The sequence below is a fragment of the Mirounga leonina genome, unplaced genomic scaffold (genome assembly GCF_011800145.1).
Source record: "Mirounga leonina isolate KUSES-001 unplaced genomic scaffold, KU_Mleo_1.0 Mir_101595, whole genome shotgun sequence".
Lineage (NCBI taxonomy): Eukaryota > Metazoa > Chordata > Mammalia > Carnivora > Phocidae > Mirounga > Mirounga leonina.
The window spans coordinates 678,448-692,297 of record NW_023270158.1 but is presented as its reverse complement, the minus strand read 5'-3'; the positions used below and the strand labels follow the sequence as shown (position 1 = coordinate 692,297).

General features: G+C 36.8%; 1 protein-coding gene across 2 annotated transcripts in view; it reads right to left on the bottom strand.

The window, feature by feature from the left end:
• GLRA2 (glycine receptor alpha 2) overlaps positions 1-13,850 on the bottom strand; it is a 176,611-nt gene that overhangs the window by 126,543 nt on the left and 36,218 nt on the right. The window contains exon 3 of one of the 2 annotated variants that reach the window (XM_034999666.1): positions 6,366-6,433. In XM_034999666.1, coding sequence (XP_034855557.1) covers positions 6,366-6,433 — 68 coding nt within the window. Of the gene's footprint in view, positions 1-6,202; positions 6,271-6,365; positions 6,434-13,850 lie in introns of both variants that reach the window. The other variant, XM_034999675.1, reaches the window with a different exon arrangement.

Genomic DNA, 13,850 nt, shown 5'->3' with positions numbered 1-13,850 from the left:
TTCCTTAACAAAATGGTGTGTGTGTGGGTGAGGGGTGGTCTATGAGCTTGTTTCAGTAGGAAGTAGGAGAAAAGAGAATTTCAGAGAATTTCATCCCTTAGAGAATTCTGGAGGTAGAGAAACTCTAAGTATGAGAAGCAATGACAGCTAGAAATAGTAGAGGTGAATGTGTTAAATATCTTAGGCCATTGGGAAGCCAACTAGGCTCCCGCCCCTGTCTAGGAAGCAGTTGTAGGATGGGAAAGGCCAGTGAAGCCAGACAGACAGTACTGGGCAGTGAAATCACTAAGAGAACATCACTGCAATCCTCCCTTGAGCCTGAGAATGATTTAAAGCTGTATATTGAAAGACTCTAGAAAATATTACATGATGACATACAATATGAAAACACTGACCTTTAAAAAAATCAATATAAATTTTCACAACTAATGTACATCTTTTTTAAAAAAGTCTTTCCCATGAGCATTCTTCTCCCGTGTTTCCTGGTCTCCTACTTTGAATTTTATATATAGAAAATGATAAAATAGATTCTTCCAATATTAGAACTTTAAAAAGAATACTGAATCTATCATATCACATTAGAACCATTAAATGTCTAACAGTTAATTTAAACAGTTAATTTAAAATAAATGAATCCTATTTGTAAGCAAGGATAAGTAGAAAACTTAGAGAAAAAATACAGTTTATGCCACAATGACAGGAATTATGTGAAATACAACTTCTTTTGGAAGTATCCTTTATATAAATGTATAGGAATTATAGTTTTCCATACTTTTGTTTATGATGATACACACTATTCTAAAATAAATAGCAACCCTTAAAACCTTTTAGAAAAGGACACCCAAGGAACTAGAGACATAGACATCCAAGGAAAAGATCTTCTGGGGCTGGACCTCTGTAATTCTCTCAGTTCACTATGATTTTCAATGTAGGATAAAAATTTGACAAATGTGATTTCTCTGCGCATCATCTCTGTTTATTTAGAGATAAGTTTATTTCCTCATGATATTCCAAACCACAGGAGATAGTTATATTCTTCTGTAGTTTTTCTTTGTCTTTGTGTTTGCTTCTAGGTTTAATAAAATATTAAAGGCAGAGTAAATATTGAGAGACATGCTTAAATGCAGACTGAATTTTCTTTTACACTGCCTTCTCTCTACAAAGACATATTCTACTTCAAATAAATGTCATATTTCCTTGTATTACAATTTGTTTTCCTATGATTGACTCTCTGGGTATTAGATTAGGTCATGGAAACATTCGAATTTATATACATATATGTATATGCAAATATGTATGTATTTTTTCAAATGCTGTGTTTAAGTCATATAATCTTTATTATATTCTTTTTTTTTTTTTTTGACAGAGAGATAGCGAGAGCAGGAACACAAGCAGGGGGAGTGGGAGAGGGAGAAGCAGGCTTCCTGCCGAGCAGGGAGCCCGATGTGGGACTCGATCCCAGGACCCTGGGATCATGACCTGAGCCGAAGGCAAATGCTTAACGACTGAGCCACCCAGGCGCCCAATCTTTATTATATTCTTAACACAGGTACTACGAGTACCTACATTCCATACTATTATTTTATATCGAGTTTATTATTTCTAAAGTTTCACTTTTCCTAATACCTTCTAATGCTATGCCTGTGGCACAGATCGTTTCCTTAAATTGAATTATTTTGGTACTATTGTATTTGGTCTAGCATTTATGCACAGAGATTGCCACTCTGTCTCATACATACTCATATTAAATCTTACTGTTACTCTCTTATTATTTTTATATGTATACATTTCTCAATCCAATTATGTTGTAAAGTTATCAACCATAAGGATATGCTTTGTTGATTCCCCACAGTGCCAATGTGGCCCTTTGGTTTTAACCTCTGGCTACACTGCAGTAAAGTTTTCATCCTCCTGAGTCTGTGCTAGCTTTGATATGGGAAGTTAGCCTTGAATTTGGAATTATGGGGAGGGGTGCAGTTGTTTTATGATGAATTCAGGCTGTAACATTGCACTGTTAATTTAGAGACAAAGGTCACCTTCTATCTCAGTTAGAAAGAAGATGTGGTCCATATATACAATGGAATATTACTCAGCCATCAGAAAAGATGAATACCCAACTTTTACATCAACATGGATGGGACTGGAGGAGATTATGCTAAGTGAAATAAGTCAAGCAGAGAACGTCAATTATCATATGGTTTCACTTATTTGTGGAACATAAGGAATAGCATGGAGGACATTAGGAGAAGGAAGGGAAAAATGGGGGGGGCGGAATTGGAGGGAGAGATGAACCATGAGAGACTATGGACCTGAGAAACAACCAGGGTTTTAGAGGGGAGGGAGGAGGGGGGATTGGTTAGCCCGGTGATGGGTATTAAGGAGGGCACGTACTGCATGGAGCACTGGGTGTTATATGAAAACAATGGATCGTGGATCACTACATCAAAAACTAATGATGTATTATTGTATGGTGACTAACATAACATAATAAAATTAAAAAATAAATTAAAAAAAAAAAAGAAAAGGGGGAAAGAAAGAAAAAGAAAAGGTAAACTGACATTCTCCAGACAAAATATAAACTGTTTCACCATACATCCCTTACTAGTCTCCTAAGTTGTTTAGAACCACAAAAAGATTATTCTACTGAAATCTCTTAATACAGGGCCAACTAGCAGTGACCATCAACAGATCCTTGTGACTCTTCATGAAGAAAAGTGTGTATTTTAGGGGCGCCTGGGTGGCTCAGTCGGTTAAGCATCTGACTCTTGATCTCAGCTCGGGTCTTGATCCCAGGGTTGTGAGTTCAAGCCCCAGGTTGGGCTCCATGCCCTCCACGCCGGGCATGGAGCCTACTTAAAAAAAAAAAAAGTGTGTATTTTGGAATAATGTATATCATCATAATGATTCATAAAAATTTTCCTTAGATAACACAAATACATTGTCTTCCGATCACATATATTCAACACTAACACATGAGAGGAGTGAGAGGCAGTATTGGGTCTGTAAGTGAGCCTATACTTTGTGGGCAGGTAGTACCAACAATAATTTAGTGAGATAATATCAAACATAAGAGGGGCAAACTCGATAGCACCAGAAGAAAGTCATCCTGAGTTCTTAAAATGGATAGTCATTGCCTCTTATTTAGAAACAAACAAATACCCAAACTGGATCCTTCAATAAGGCTATTGGGGTTGTAGAGTGAGAATGGAGCATGAGGGAAGAGGGGAAAATCAACCTGTTTAGAAACTCAAAATTCTGAGGCATTCTTGGAAAAATTCATTCCAGAACACAGAGAGAAAGCAAAATTATTATTGCTCCCTAATAGCACAGCCGTGTCCTCAGTGACCACATACATTACCGTGCAGAAAAACTAAGGGTCTGATGTTCTGAATTCAATTAAAGACAGTTCAGAGAAAAATCTGGTTCTGTTTAACTTTTTTGACCAATTTTCTTTCAGTCAGAATTTGTGAAAATATGGGTCAATTCACGGGTGGTGGACTCTCAAGGTTTGGTTAAGGGAAGTTTGGGCTGCAATGATATTCTGTAACTCAGAGGGTGGATTCCCAGGCAGGGCCCCATGGGTCTAGCAAGATAGACCCTTTCAAGGTGGAGCAACTCTCATATTCTTTTGAGCATCCGCTTAACATCTATTTAAATACTGATGCCTCAGATCCAGGGTTGGCAATCTATGGCCTGCTTTTTGGAGTACAGCCACACCCATTTGCTTACTATTGTTTATGGTTGTTTTCCTGCCCAAAGGGCAGAATTGAGTGTGGTGACAGAGACTGGCAGGCCCTCAAAGTCTTAAGTATTTACTGTCTGGCCTTTTACAGAAAAAAATGTTGGCCAGTCCCTACCCTACACGGCATGAGGATTTATTAAGCATGATAGAGTTTCCAAAAATATTTATTTTAGTTTCACACACAAGCTTTAATTGAAGAAAAGAAAAGATCCTTTTTAAAAGCCAAATGAAGTTTGTCATTCCATCAAAAGCTAAGAAAGAAAAGAAGCACAATATGCATCACTGTTCTGACCATGAGATTCAGTCTATCTCAAAAGGCAAGATAGGCAGGCTGTTCATTTTACACTTGAGCAGTGATTTCCAAGTTTTCTCATAGGAAACATGACAAAGGACACCTTAATAAGTGGCCAGGAAGCACCTAAGCAGACCATTTATTAAACACCTTCAGTAGCTATTGAAGACACGGGAAAACAAGGACATCCAGAGTTTCCGTTTTCATCTCCATGAGTGTTTAGCTTTTTCTCGCATTAATAAACATTGAAAAAGTGCACATTTACATTTTTGATTGAGGGTAAATGCAATGGGGAGATTTAATCAAAGCAACGTAGGAGTCTAATTAATGCAATCAGCATTAGGTCGTGCAAATACCGTCATTGAACGCCATGGTGTAAAGCTGGTACGGTGATTTGGGCTGCTGGAAGATTTGCCCCTCTGTTCTCAGGATAAAACCAAGAGGGGAGAGACAGAAACTGAATGCCAAGCCCGGAGCTGGATTAGTCTTTCTATGTTTACCTTGTCTTGTGAGTCATTTAATAACCCTATCAAAACTATCTTAGGGCGCCTGGGTGGCTCAGTCGGTTAAGCGACTGCCTCCGGCTCAGGTCATGATCCTGGGGTCCCGGGATCGAGTCCTGCATCGGGCTCCCTGCTCAGCGGGGAGTCTGCTTCTCCCTCTGACCCTCCTCCCTCTCGTGCTCTCTGTCTCTCATTCTCTCTCTCGCAAATAAATAAATAAAATCTTAAAAAAAAAAAAAACTATCTTATTTGAGGGGTGCCTGGGTGGCTCAGTCATTAAGTGTCTGCCTTCGGCTCAGGTCATGATCCCAGGGTCCTGGGATTGAGCCCCGCATCGGGCTCCCTGCTTGGTGGGAAGCCTGCTTCTCCCTTTCCCACTCCCCCTGCTTGTGTTCCTTCTCTCGCCGTGTCTCTCTCTGTCAAATAAATAAATAAAATCTTCAAGAAAAAAAAACCTATCTTATTTGAGTAAAATTCTTAATTCACTACATCCTGTCAAAGCACCAGAAGTCTCATTTCCAGACAATGCTGTGTCAGTAATATTAAAATGGGTAGTAGAGTTGCATTATGTCTAATTTTGCCAGTGAAAAGGAATGGTAAAAGGTAAATAACTTTTTTTAGCTCAAGGACACCAAAAAGTACAGTAATTTGTTAAACACAATCTTAGTAGCCTAAAAGAGAAAATTTATAAAGACAAGGGAACAAAATCTTTTACTTCTCAATGGCATTATGCTCATTATTTCGCTTGAGTGTTTCTAGGACATCAGCCACCATAGTACTTAGTCAAGCTCAACTATATTTTATTTTGACTTCATGCAATAATATGACTGTATACTTTACATAATCATGAAAATTAGCCAATTGATTTAAGACTTAAAATAAATAGTATGAGGACCAAGAAGAAATTTCACCCAAAAGTCAGTCTCCACACTATTGCCTAGTACTGTAAGGCTATTGATCTAATAGGCTATGTTACAGGCAACACCATCACCATGACATTTAGAAGGAATATTGGTGGATTTTATAGTATCTGAAATTTTTTTCATGTACACGAGACATGTTTGCACATACATTATGATGAGCTTATAATTAGTTTTATGTTTATTGGGGTTTTTTGGGGGGGGGCGAGGGAGCCATGCATGTGATGTAATTGCTATGGACTTGGGACTACTTTCTTTTGCCAACAAGATTGTTTGTGTGTGTGTGTGTGTGTGTGTGTGTGTGTTTATTGTAAGGTCAGCCCCTTTGGCATATACCTTAAATGTAACATATCTGAGGCTTGACTGTGTTAAAACTTTCATTATATGAAAAAGACTGGCTATATCTCCCGAACTTTGAAATTTATATTTCTGAAACATTAGAGATACAAATATTTAAATATCCTTAACGTTACACTGTTTATTACTGATAATTCTACCTAAATCCAACCAAACAACAAGTGTTTCCAAAATTTCTTTGGCATGATGGATAAAATATTATTGAATTTGAAGTAATGAACATTTGACTAAAGACTTTCTAAAGTGAAAGTGTATAAATAATCACTTTCTAGAGGTAAATGAACATGGAAATTGGCATTCAGTAAATGTCCCACAATATAAAACAGTGCTTCTTCGATCCCATATCCCATTCCTTCACACGATGGCTTCAATGCTCAGTCCCACTCACCATTGTAGTTTCTGCTATTGACCCAAAGCTGTTGATAAATATGTTGCAGGTAACATTTACAGGAGGCCCTGCAAGTTGAACAATAAATAGAAAATTTGACAGGTTGTGTTCATGGCATAATCAAGTCATGTTTTTCTCTTGCCAGTGGCATTGTAGCACTTACCATGGTGGTTTCTGTGACTGATCCAAAACTGTTGATAAAAATATTGCAAGTAACGTTTACTGGAGGACCTGCAGAATGCAATAAGAATATTGCGATAGACATTGAAGCAAAAATACAGCTCCATCAACATCTGTGCAAATGACTAGAAATGTAAACTAAATTAAAATGATGGTGAGATTGCAAAAAAACAAAAAACAAAAAAAATGAAAAACAAAAATGCTTTACCCAGAGGTTCAGAGTGATAACATTTCCACTAGTATTTCAAATAATGACAGTTAAGCAATGATAGCTTACCAGCAGAGTTTTGGATTTAGAGAATATAAGCTGGAGACTATTAAACGGAATTCACTGTCAGTAGTTGCTATCAAAATAGCCTTTTGGGTGGGTGGTTTTCTTCCACCTGAGGCTCATCAACATTGTAGACATCAACAGTGGGTGCCCCACGGTGTTGAAACAGCCTGGGTCATGAGTCCAAATGGAGCTGCATTTTGAACTGTGGGTGAGAAGTGGGCCAGAAATACCCACTTCCTTTTCTATGACTCCCTTTAAATCAGTGGGTCTAACTGATTCTCTTGATACCTTTGAATTTACCCCATTCATTCTTTATATCCTCTGACCCCCCAATGAAAACTGATGTACAGAAACACAAAACCAAAGAAAATGAGCTGATTTTAAGGAAGAAACTCAGAAATGTCACTTAACGCCCAGATTGTAAAGCAAGGGTTATTAATTCTCAATGTGCTTTCAATAGAGAACCCACTTTTTTTCTCCAGAGACCCAGGGGCTAGCTCTCTTTTTCTCTTGCTCTTGGTCTCCCACCCAAGCACTAATCAGGCCCTTTTCTGCTTAGTATCTGCGATCAGAAAACAACAGGTATGTTCAGGGGGGTATGGCCACAGGCCCTTTGCCCTTCGATGATAGGTATCATTGTCTAATGATTTCCAGTTTCATGTTGTTCTGGGGAATATATTTATTGCCCTCATGTAGTTACCCCCTAGTGCTTTCTGGGATAAGAACACACTGCCATGAACCATCTATTCACTTGCTGATTTCCCCAGTGGAAAATTGTTTCTCTTCACTCAACACGGTCTCAGCAACCTAGTACAGGCTACACTCCAGTTGGTTCTGTACCCAACAAGCCACTAGGATCTAAGTGAGGAGGAGTTTAGGTTGAGGTCTCCCTCTCAGGCTGGTGGTAAAACAACACTTGAGCACCATGTTTTTAAACTCTACAAGTTGGTGGGTTCTCCAACCCTGTCCTTTGAGGAAAGGAAACTGAGGCTGAACAGCAATTTAAGTCTCCAGGCAAGAACCTTCAGTGAAAGAGATGTGTTGAGCTTTTTTCTTTAACATAACTAACTTTTGTTTTTTTAATGAAAAACAGTTGTGTTTATTTTTTTTAAATGTCTGTAGGTATAGAATCACAGGAAACCCCCCCCATTACCAAAGCATTTTTCAGCCTATGTCTTTGAGATATTCCAAGCCTTATTGTTCCTCCCTTCCCCTCATATTTTGGCATCTGCCAAGATGACCTCCTCTCCAGGGTCAATTTCTACTCTGCTTTATTTGTTTTTCTCTTTTCGTTACTCAAAACAAAACAAAAATGACTTTCTTCCTTGGCCATAAAATTCTATTCTATAACAAATATATTTTTCTGCTAATAAGAAATAAATTAAGACAAGGTAGAAACAAGCCATAAGAAATTGTGTATGTTTGCTTTTTTTCTTCTCTTCACAATAAAATATTTCATTTTAAATAGCCCAACTCAGGATGGAAAACTTTCACGAATTTTTATATACAAGATAGATAAGAAAATGAATGATGATTGGATAAAGAAACAGGAAAAAGAGAAATGTTATCTTAAGAAGAAGTTGAAAATTCAAACATAGATTGTCTTCCACTACACATTATCCATTTGTCTGGCCTCCCCAATTGGCTTGCAAGCATTTAGGAGGCTGGATCATACCATCGTATATTTATTTTTATCCTGCCGTGTAAATGGAAGTGTGAGTGTATTGCTGGAACTCAAGATATTTTTTAAGCTACCACATACTGACACACTGTATTAGGCATGTTTTAAAAAGTATCTAGTTTAATCCTCAAAAAAGAGGAATTGTTTTACTGCACCAGCACATGTTTTCAGATGAGGAAACTGGGGGTGAGACAGGTTAAGTAACTTGCTTAGAGTCCTGCCACAGTAATTAGAAAAGCTGACCCTCCATGCCTTATCATTCCGATTCCCAAAAACCTAAACTTTCAACCACTTTGCTGCACTGCATTCATTATAGGATAACCTCTCTCCCTCCTGACCTGCCAACCGTGGTGCTTTCCACTGCTTTGTATATTTCTGGGATAATTTGATACTTTATATCTGACCTCTTCAATCTTCGGCATTGTCTCAAGTTTCATTTGCATTTGGATATAAAATCTTGGAAAGAAGAAAAGGCGGTTTTTTGATGGGGGATTAGCACATGCATATATTAAGAGTTGATTTATATTAAACCCTTGCTGTGTGCCAGTGAGTGCCTTATTAATTCTTCAGTAAGTAGGTGCTACCATGTCCCCCATTTTATAGATGAGGAAGCCAAGACACAAGGGTAGTTAATTAATTTTCCCAAGGTCGAAGAGGTTGTAAGAGGCAGAAATTGCCTAACTTTAGGGACACTTTTCTTAACTGCAGGGGTGAAATGTCTGAAGCCAATGGAATTATGTTAATGAGAGAAGCTACTGGAACTTGGCCTACAAGTTCTTTGAGTTAAATGATAGAACTGTTTTTCACTTTTGTTATCCTGATATATGCCAGCACAACCTTTCATCTGTATTTTATTTTATTTTTTTAAAGATTTTATTTATTCATTTGAGACATGTATTTTAGCCCAGTAATCTGCTAAGGTGTTCTAATTAACAAGGACACATTCTTAGATGTGATCACCAGTGAATGAACGTGTTCTATAAACTGTAGAAAGAAATAGTTAACACTAGTTAACCTCATGTAATTGGTTTTATCAGCAAAGTTACGATATTCCAAAGTGAACTGAATGAGAACTGGATAGGAAAAAGAATTATGTAGACATCTAATCTCTCATATCACTGTTTATCTTTTTTTCTAAACTTGTCTCCTCTCTCACATTTTCCCTCTCTCCCTCCCTCTTTCATTTTCTTTATCACTCTCTCTCTTCCTTTATTTTTTGTCTTATTCTTTTTTATTATTTGAGTGTAGGTGACACACAATGTCCTATTTGTTGCAGGAATACACGGTAGCTATTTGACAAGTTTAAACACTATGCTATGCTCACAAGTATAGCTATCATCTATCACCAAACATTGTTATTTATAATATTATTGACTGTATTCCTTATGCCGTGCTTTTTATTTCCATGATTTATTCATTTCGTAACTGGAAGTCTGTATCTTCCCCTCCCTTCACCCATTTTGCCTATCTCCCACACCCTTTGGCAAACATTAGTTTGTTCTCTATGTTTACAGGGCTGATTCTGCTTTTTGTTTGTTTATTCATTTTTTTTAAGATTCCACATATGAGTGAAATCATGTAGTATTTGTCTTTCTCAGTTGGACTTATTTCACTTAGTATAATACCCTCTAGGTCCATCCATGTTGTCGCAGATTGTACAATCTCATCCTTTTTTAATGGCTGCATGATATTTCTCTCTCTCTTTCTGTGTGTGTGTGTGTGTGTGTGTGTTTGTGTACCACATCTTCCTTATCCGTCTGTCTATCGATGGACTCTTAGGTTGCTTCTATATCTTGGCTATTGTAAATAATGCTGCCATAAACATAGGGGTGCATATATCCTTTCAAATTAATGTTTTTATTTTCTTTGGGTAAATACCCAGTAGTGGAATTATTGGATCTTATGGTAATTCTCTTTTTAAGTTTGTGAGGAACCTCCATATTGTTTTGCACAGTAGCTATACCAATTTGCATTCCCACCAACAGTGTATGAAGGTTCCTTTTTTTCCCACATCCTCAACAACACTTGTTATTTCTTGTCTTTTTTATTTTAGTCATTCTCACAGGTGTAAGGTAATATTTCATTGTGGTTTTGATTTTCATTTCCCTGATGATTAGCAATGTTGAGCACTTTATTATCATGTGTCTGTTGGCCATCTGGATGTCTTCTTTGGAAAAATGTCTATTCAGGTCCTCTGCCCATTTTTTAATTGGGTTGTTTGTTTTTATGGTGTTGAGTTGTATAAATTCCCTATATATTTTGGATATTAACCCCTTATTGGACATACCATTTGCAAATATCTTCTCCCATTCAGTAGGCTGCCGTTCTGTTTTATTGATGGTTTCCTTCATAGTGCAAAAGCTTTTTATTTTGATGTAGTCCTAATAGCTTATTTTTGCTTTTGTTTCCCTTGCTTTAGGAGACGTATCTAGAAAAATGTTGCTACAGCTGATGTCAAAGAAATGACTATCTCTTCTAGGATTTTTATGGTTTCAGGTCTCACATTTAGGTCTTTAACCCATTTTGAGTCTATATTTGTGGATGGTGTTAGAAAGTGGTCTGGTTTCATTCTTTTTCATGTAGCTGTCCAGTTTGCCCAGCACCATTTATTGAAGAGACTTTCTTTTCCTCATATATTCTTGCCTCCTTTGTCATATATTAATTGACTGTATAAGTGTGGGTTTATTTCTGGGCTCTATTCTGTTCCATTGATCTATGTGTATCTGTTTTTGTGCCCATACCATACTGTTTTTATTACTACAGCTTTGTAGTATATCATGAAATCTGGAATTGTGCTACCTCCAGTTTTGTTCTTCTTTCTCAAGATTGCTTTGGCCATTTGGGATCTTTTGTGGTTCCATACAAATTTTAGTATTATTTGTTCTAGTTTTGTGAGAAATGTTGTTGGTATTTTGATAGGGATTGCATTGATTCTTTTTGCCTTATTCTTTTGAGAGAGTGATCTTGTCATAACTCAAGTATATAATTCAAATATAAATGGAGGTAGATTTGGTATATGGTAAATAGATTTCAAATACTTTCAGTAGTTGGAAGAAACGCTCCCTTCCTGACCCCTAGCACAAAGATGACAAGCCCCATCCTATACTGATCTTTGTTGCTATATATCACTCTCTCAGATTATCTTCTTTGGAGTAAGGCATTTATTTGTCTTGGTGGCCCAAGTGAAACTACAGTGATGCTACTTGGGAGGAATAACAGTTATCAATTATTGTCTATTAACATCCTCACTTTTGGATCATTTGATCAAATTGGCTGTAAGAAGGAAGAGTATTACGATTAATAATGCATCCAACTATTTTATCCCTTGCTACTCAAACTGTAGTGGGAAGATCAGCAGAATCAGCACCACCTGGGAGCTTGTTGGAAATGCACACTCTCCAGCCCCATTTGAGTCCTGCTGAAGTGGTTTGCACTTTAATAAGGGAGAATTGTTCCTACAGTTAATTTCTTCTCCCTTTCAAAATCAAGATCATTTGTACTTTATTTCAGTTTTTCATGAGTGTTCCTTGAAATCTTAACTGTAGTCCATTAATAAAACTACTAAGGTCAGACAAGTTTGGAAAACACTGTTGGATAAGGTTAGACAAGTTTCTTTGATATAGGTTTCTCCAAATTTGGGCAACTATTAACTACTATCTATTTCCAAAATTTTTCTATCACTTCAAACAAACAGAAACTTTATAACCATTAAACAATAACTGCCCATTCTCCTCTCTCTCCAGCCACTGGTAACTTCTTATCTACTTCCTGTCTCTATGAATTTGTCTATTGAAGGTATTTCATTTAAGTGGAATCATATAATTTTGTCCTTTGTATCTGGCTTCATTCATTTAGCATAATGCTTTTAAAGTTCATTTAGGTTGTAGCATGTACCACAACTTCTTTCCTTTTTATGACTATATAATCATTGTATATATATACTAAATTTTATTTATTCATCTGTTAATGGAAACTTGGATTTTTTTCACCCTTTGGCTATTATGAGTAATGCTGCAATGAAGTGTTTGACTTCCTACTTTCAATTCCTTTGGATATATACCCAGGAGTGGAATTACTGGGTCATATGCTAATTCTGTGTTTAACTTTTTAAGGAATTATCATACTGTTTTCTACAGTGGCTACACTATTTCACATTGCCACAAGCAATGTTTGAGTGTTCCAATTTCTCCATATCTTTGCCAACACTTATTTTCTGTGTTTTGTTCAATGTCATCTAAGTAGGTGTGAGGGGATATCTTATTGTGGTTTTGATTTTCATTTCCCTAATGACTAATGACATTGGACATTTTTTCTTATGATTAGTGGCTATCATTTTGGAGACAGGTCTATTCAAGTCCTTTGCCCATTTTTGTATTGGGTGGGTTGTCTTTCTGTTGTTGAGTTGCAGGAGTTCTTTATATATTGTGGATACTAAACCCTGATCAGATATATGATTTGCAAATATTTTCTCTCATTCAGTAGGTTGTCTCTACTCTTTCTTGATAATGTGTCTTGGTGCACAACAGTTTTTAGTTTTGGTGAAGTCCAACTTACCTATTTTTTCTTTCGTTGCTTCTGTCTTAGTGTCATCAAAAAACATCAATGGCCAAATCCATGGTCATGAAGATTTACCCCTGTTTTCTTTTAACAGTTTAATGATTTCAGCTCTTATATTTAGGCTATTGATTCATTTTGAGATAATTTTTGTATGTGGTGTGCGATAGAGGTCCAACTTCATTCTTTTGCATTGTGGAAATCTATTTGGGTATTATGCTAAATGAAATAAATCAGATAGAGAAGGACAAATACCATACGATTTCATTTATATGTGGAATCTAAAAAAAAATTAACAAAAACCACACTCTTCAAAACAAACAGTTGAATTTGTTTTGCTAATAACAATTTTTTTATTAGAGAAGGTGGGAGAGCATGCATGTGAGTGGGGGGGCAATAGGAGAGGGAGAGAATTTAAGCAGGCTCCATGCCCAGCGTGTAGCCCAACGTGGGGCTCAATCCCATGACCCTGAGATCATGACCTCAGCTGAGATCAAGAGTCGGACACTTAACCAACTGAGCCACCCACGTGCCCTTTTTTTTTTTGCTAATTTTTTTTGAGGATTTTTGCATCTATATTCATGAAGGATATTGGTCTGTGATTTTCTTTTCTTGTGGTGTCTTTTTCTGGCTTTGCTATCAGGGTAATGTTGGCCTTATAGAACAAGTTTGGAAGTGTTCTTTCCCTTTTTTTAATTTGTGGAAGAGTTTGAGAAGTATTGGTGTTAATTTTTCTTTAAATGTTTGGAAGAGTTCACCAGAAAAGCCATCTGATCCTGAATTTTTCTTTGTTGGAAGGTTTTAGATTACTCATTCAATCTCTTGTTATAGTCTGTTGAGATTTTCTATTTCATCTTAAGCCAGTTTAGGTAATTTTTGTGTTTCTAGGTATTTATCCATTCCATCTAGGTTATCTAATTTGTTTATAATCTTTTCTGATAATTCTTTTTATTTCTGCA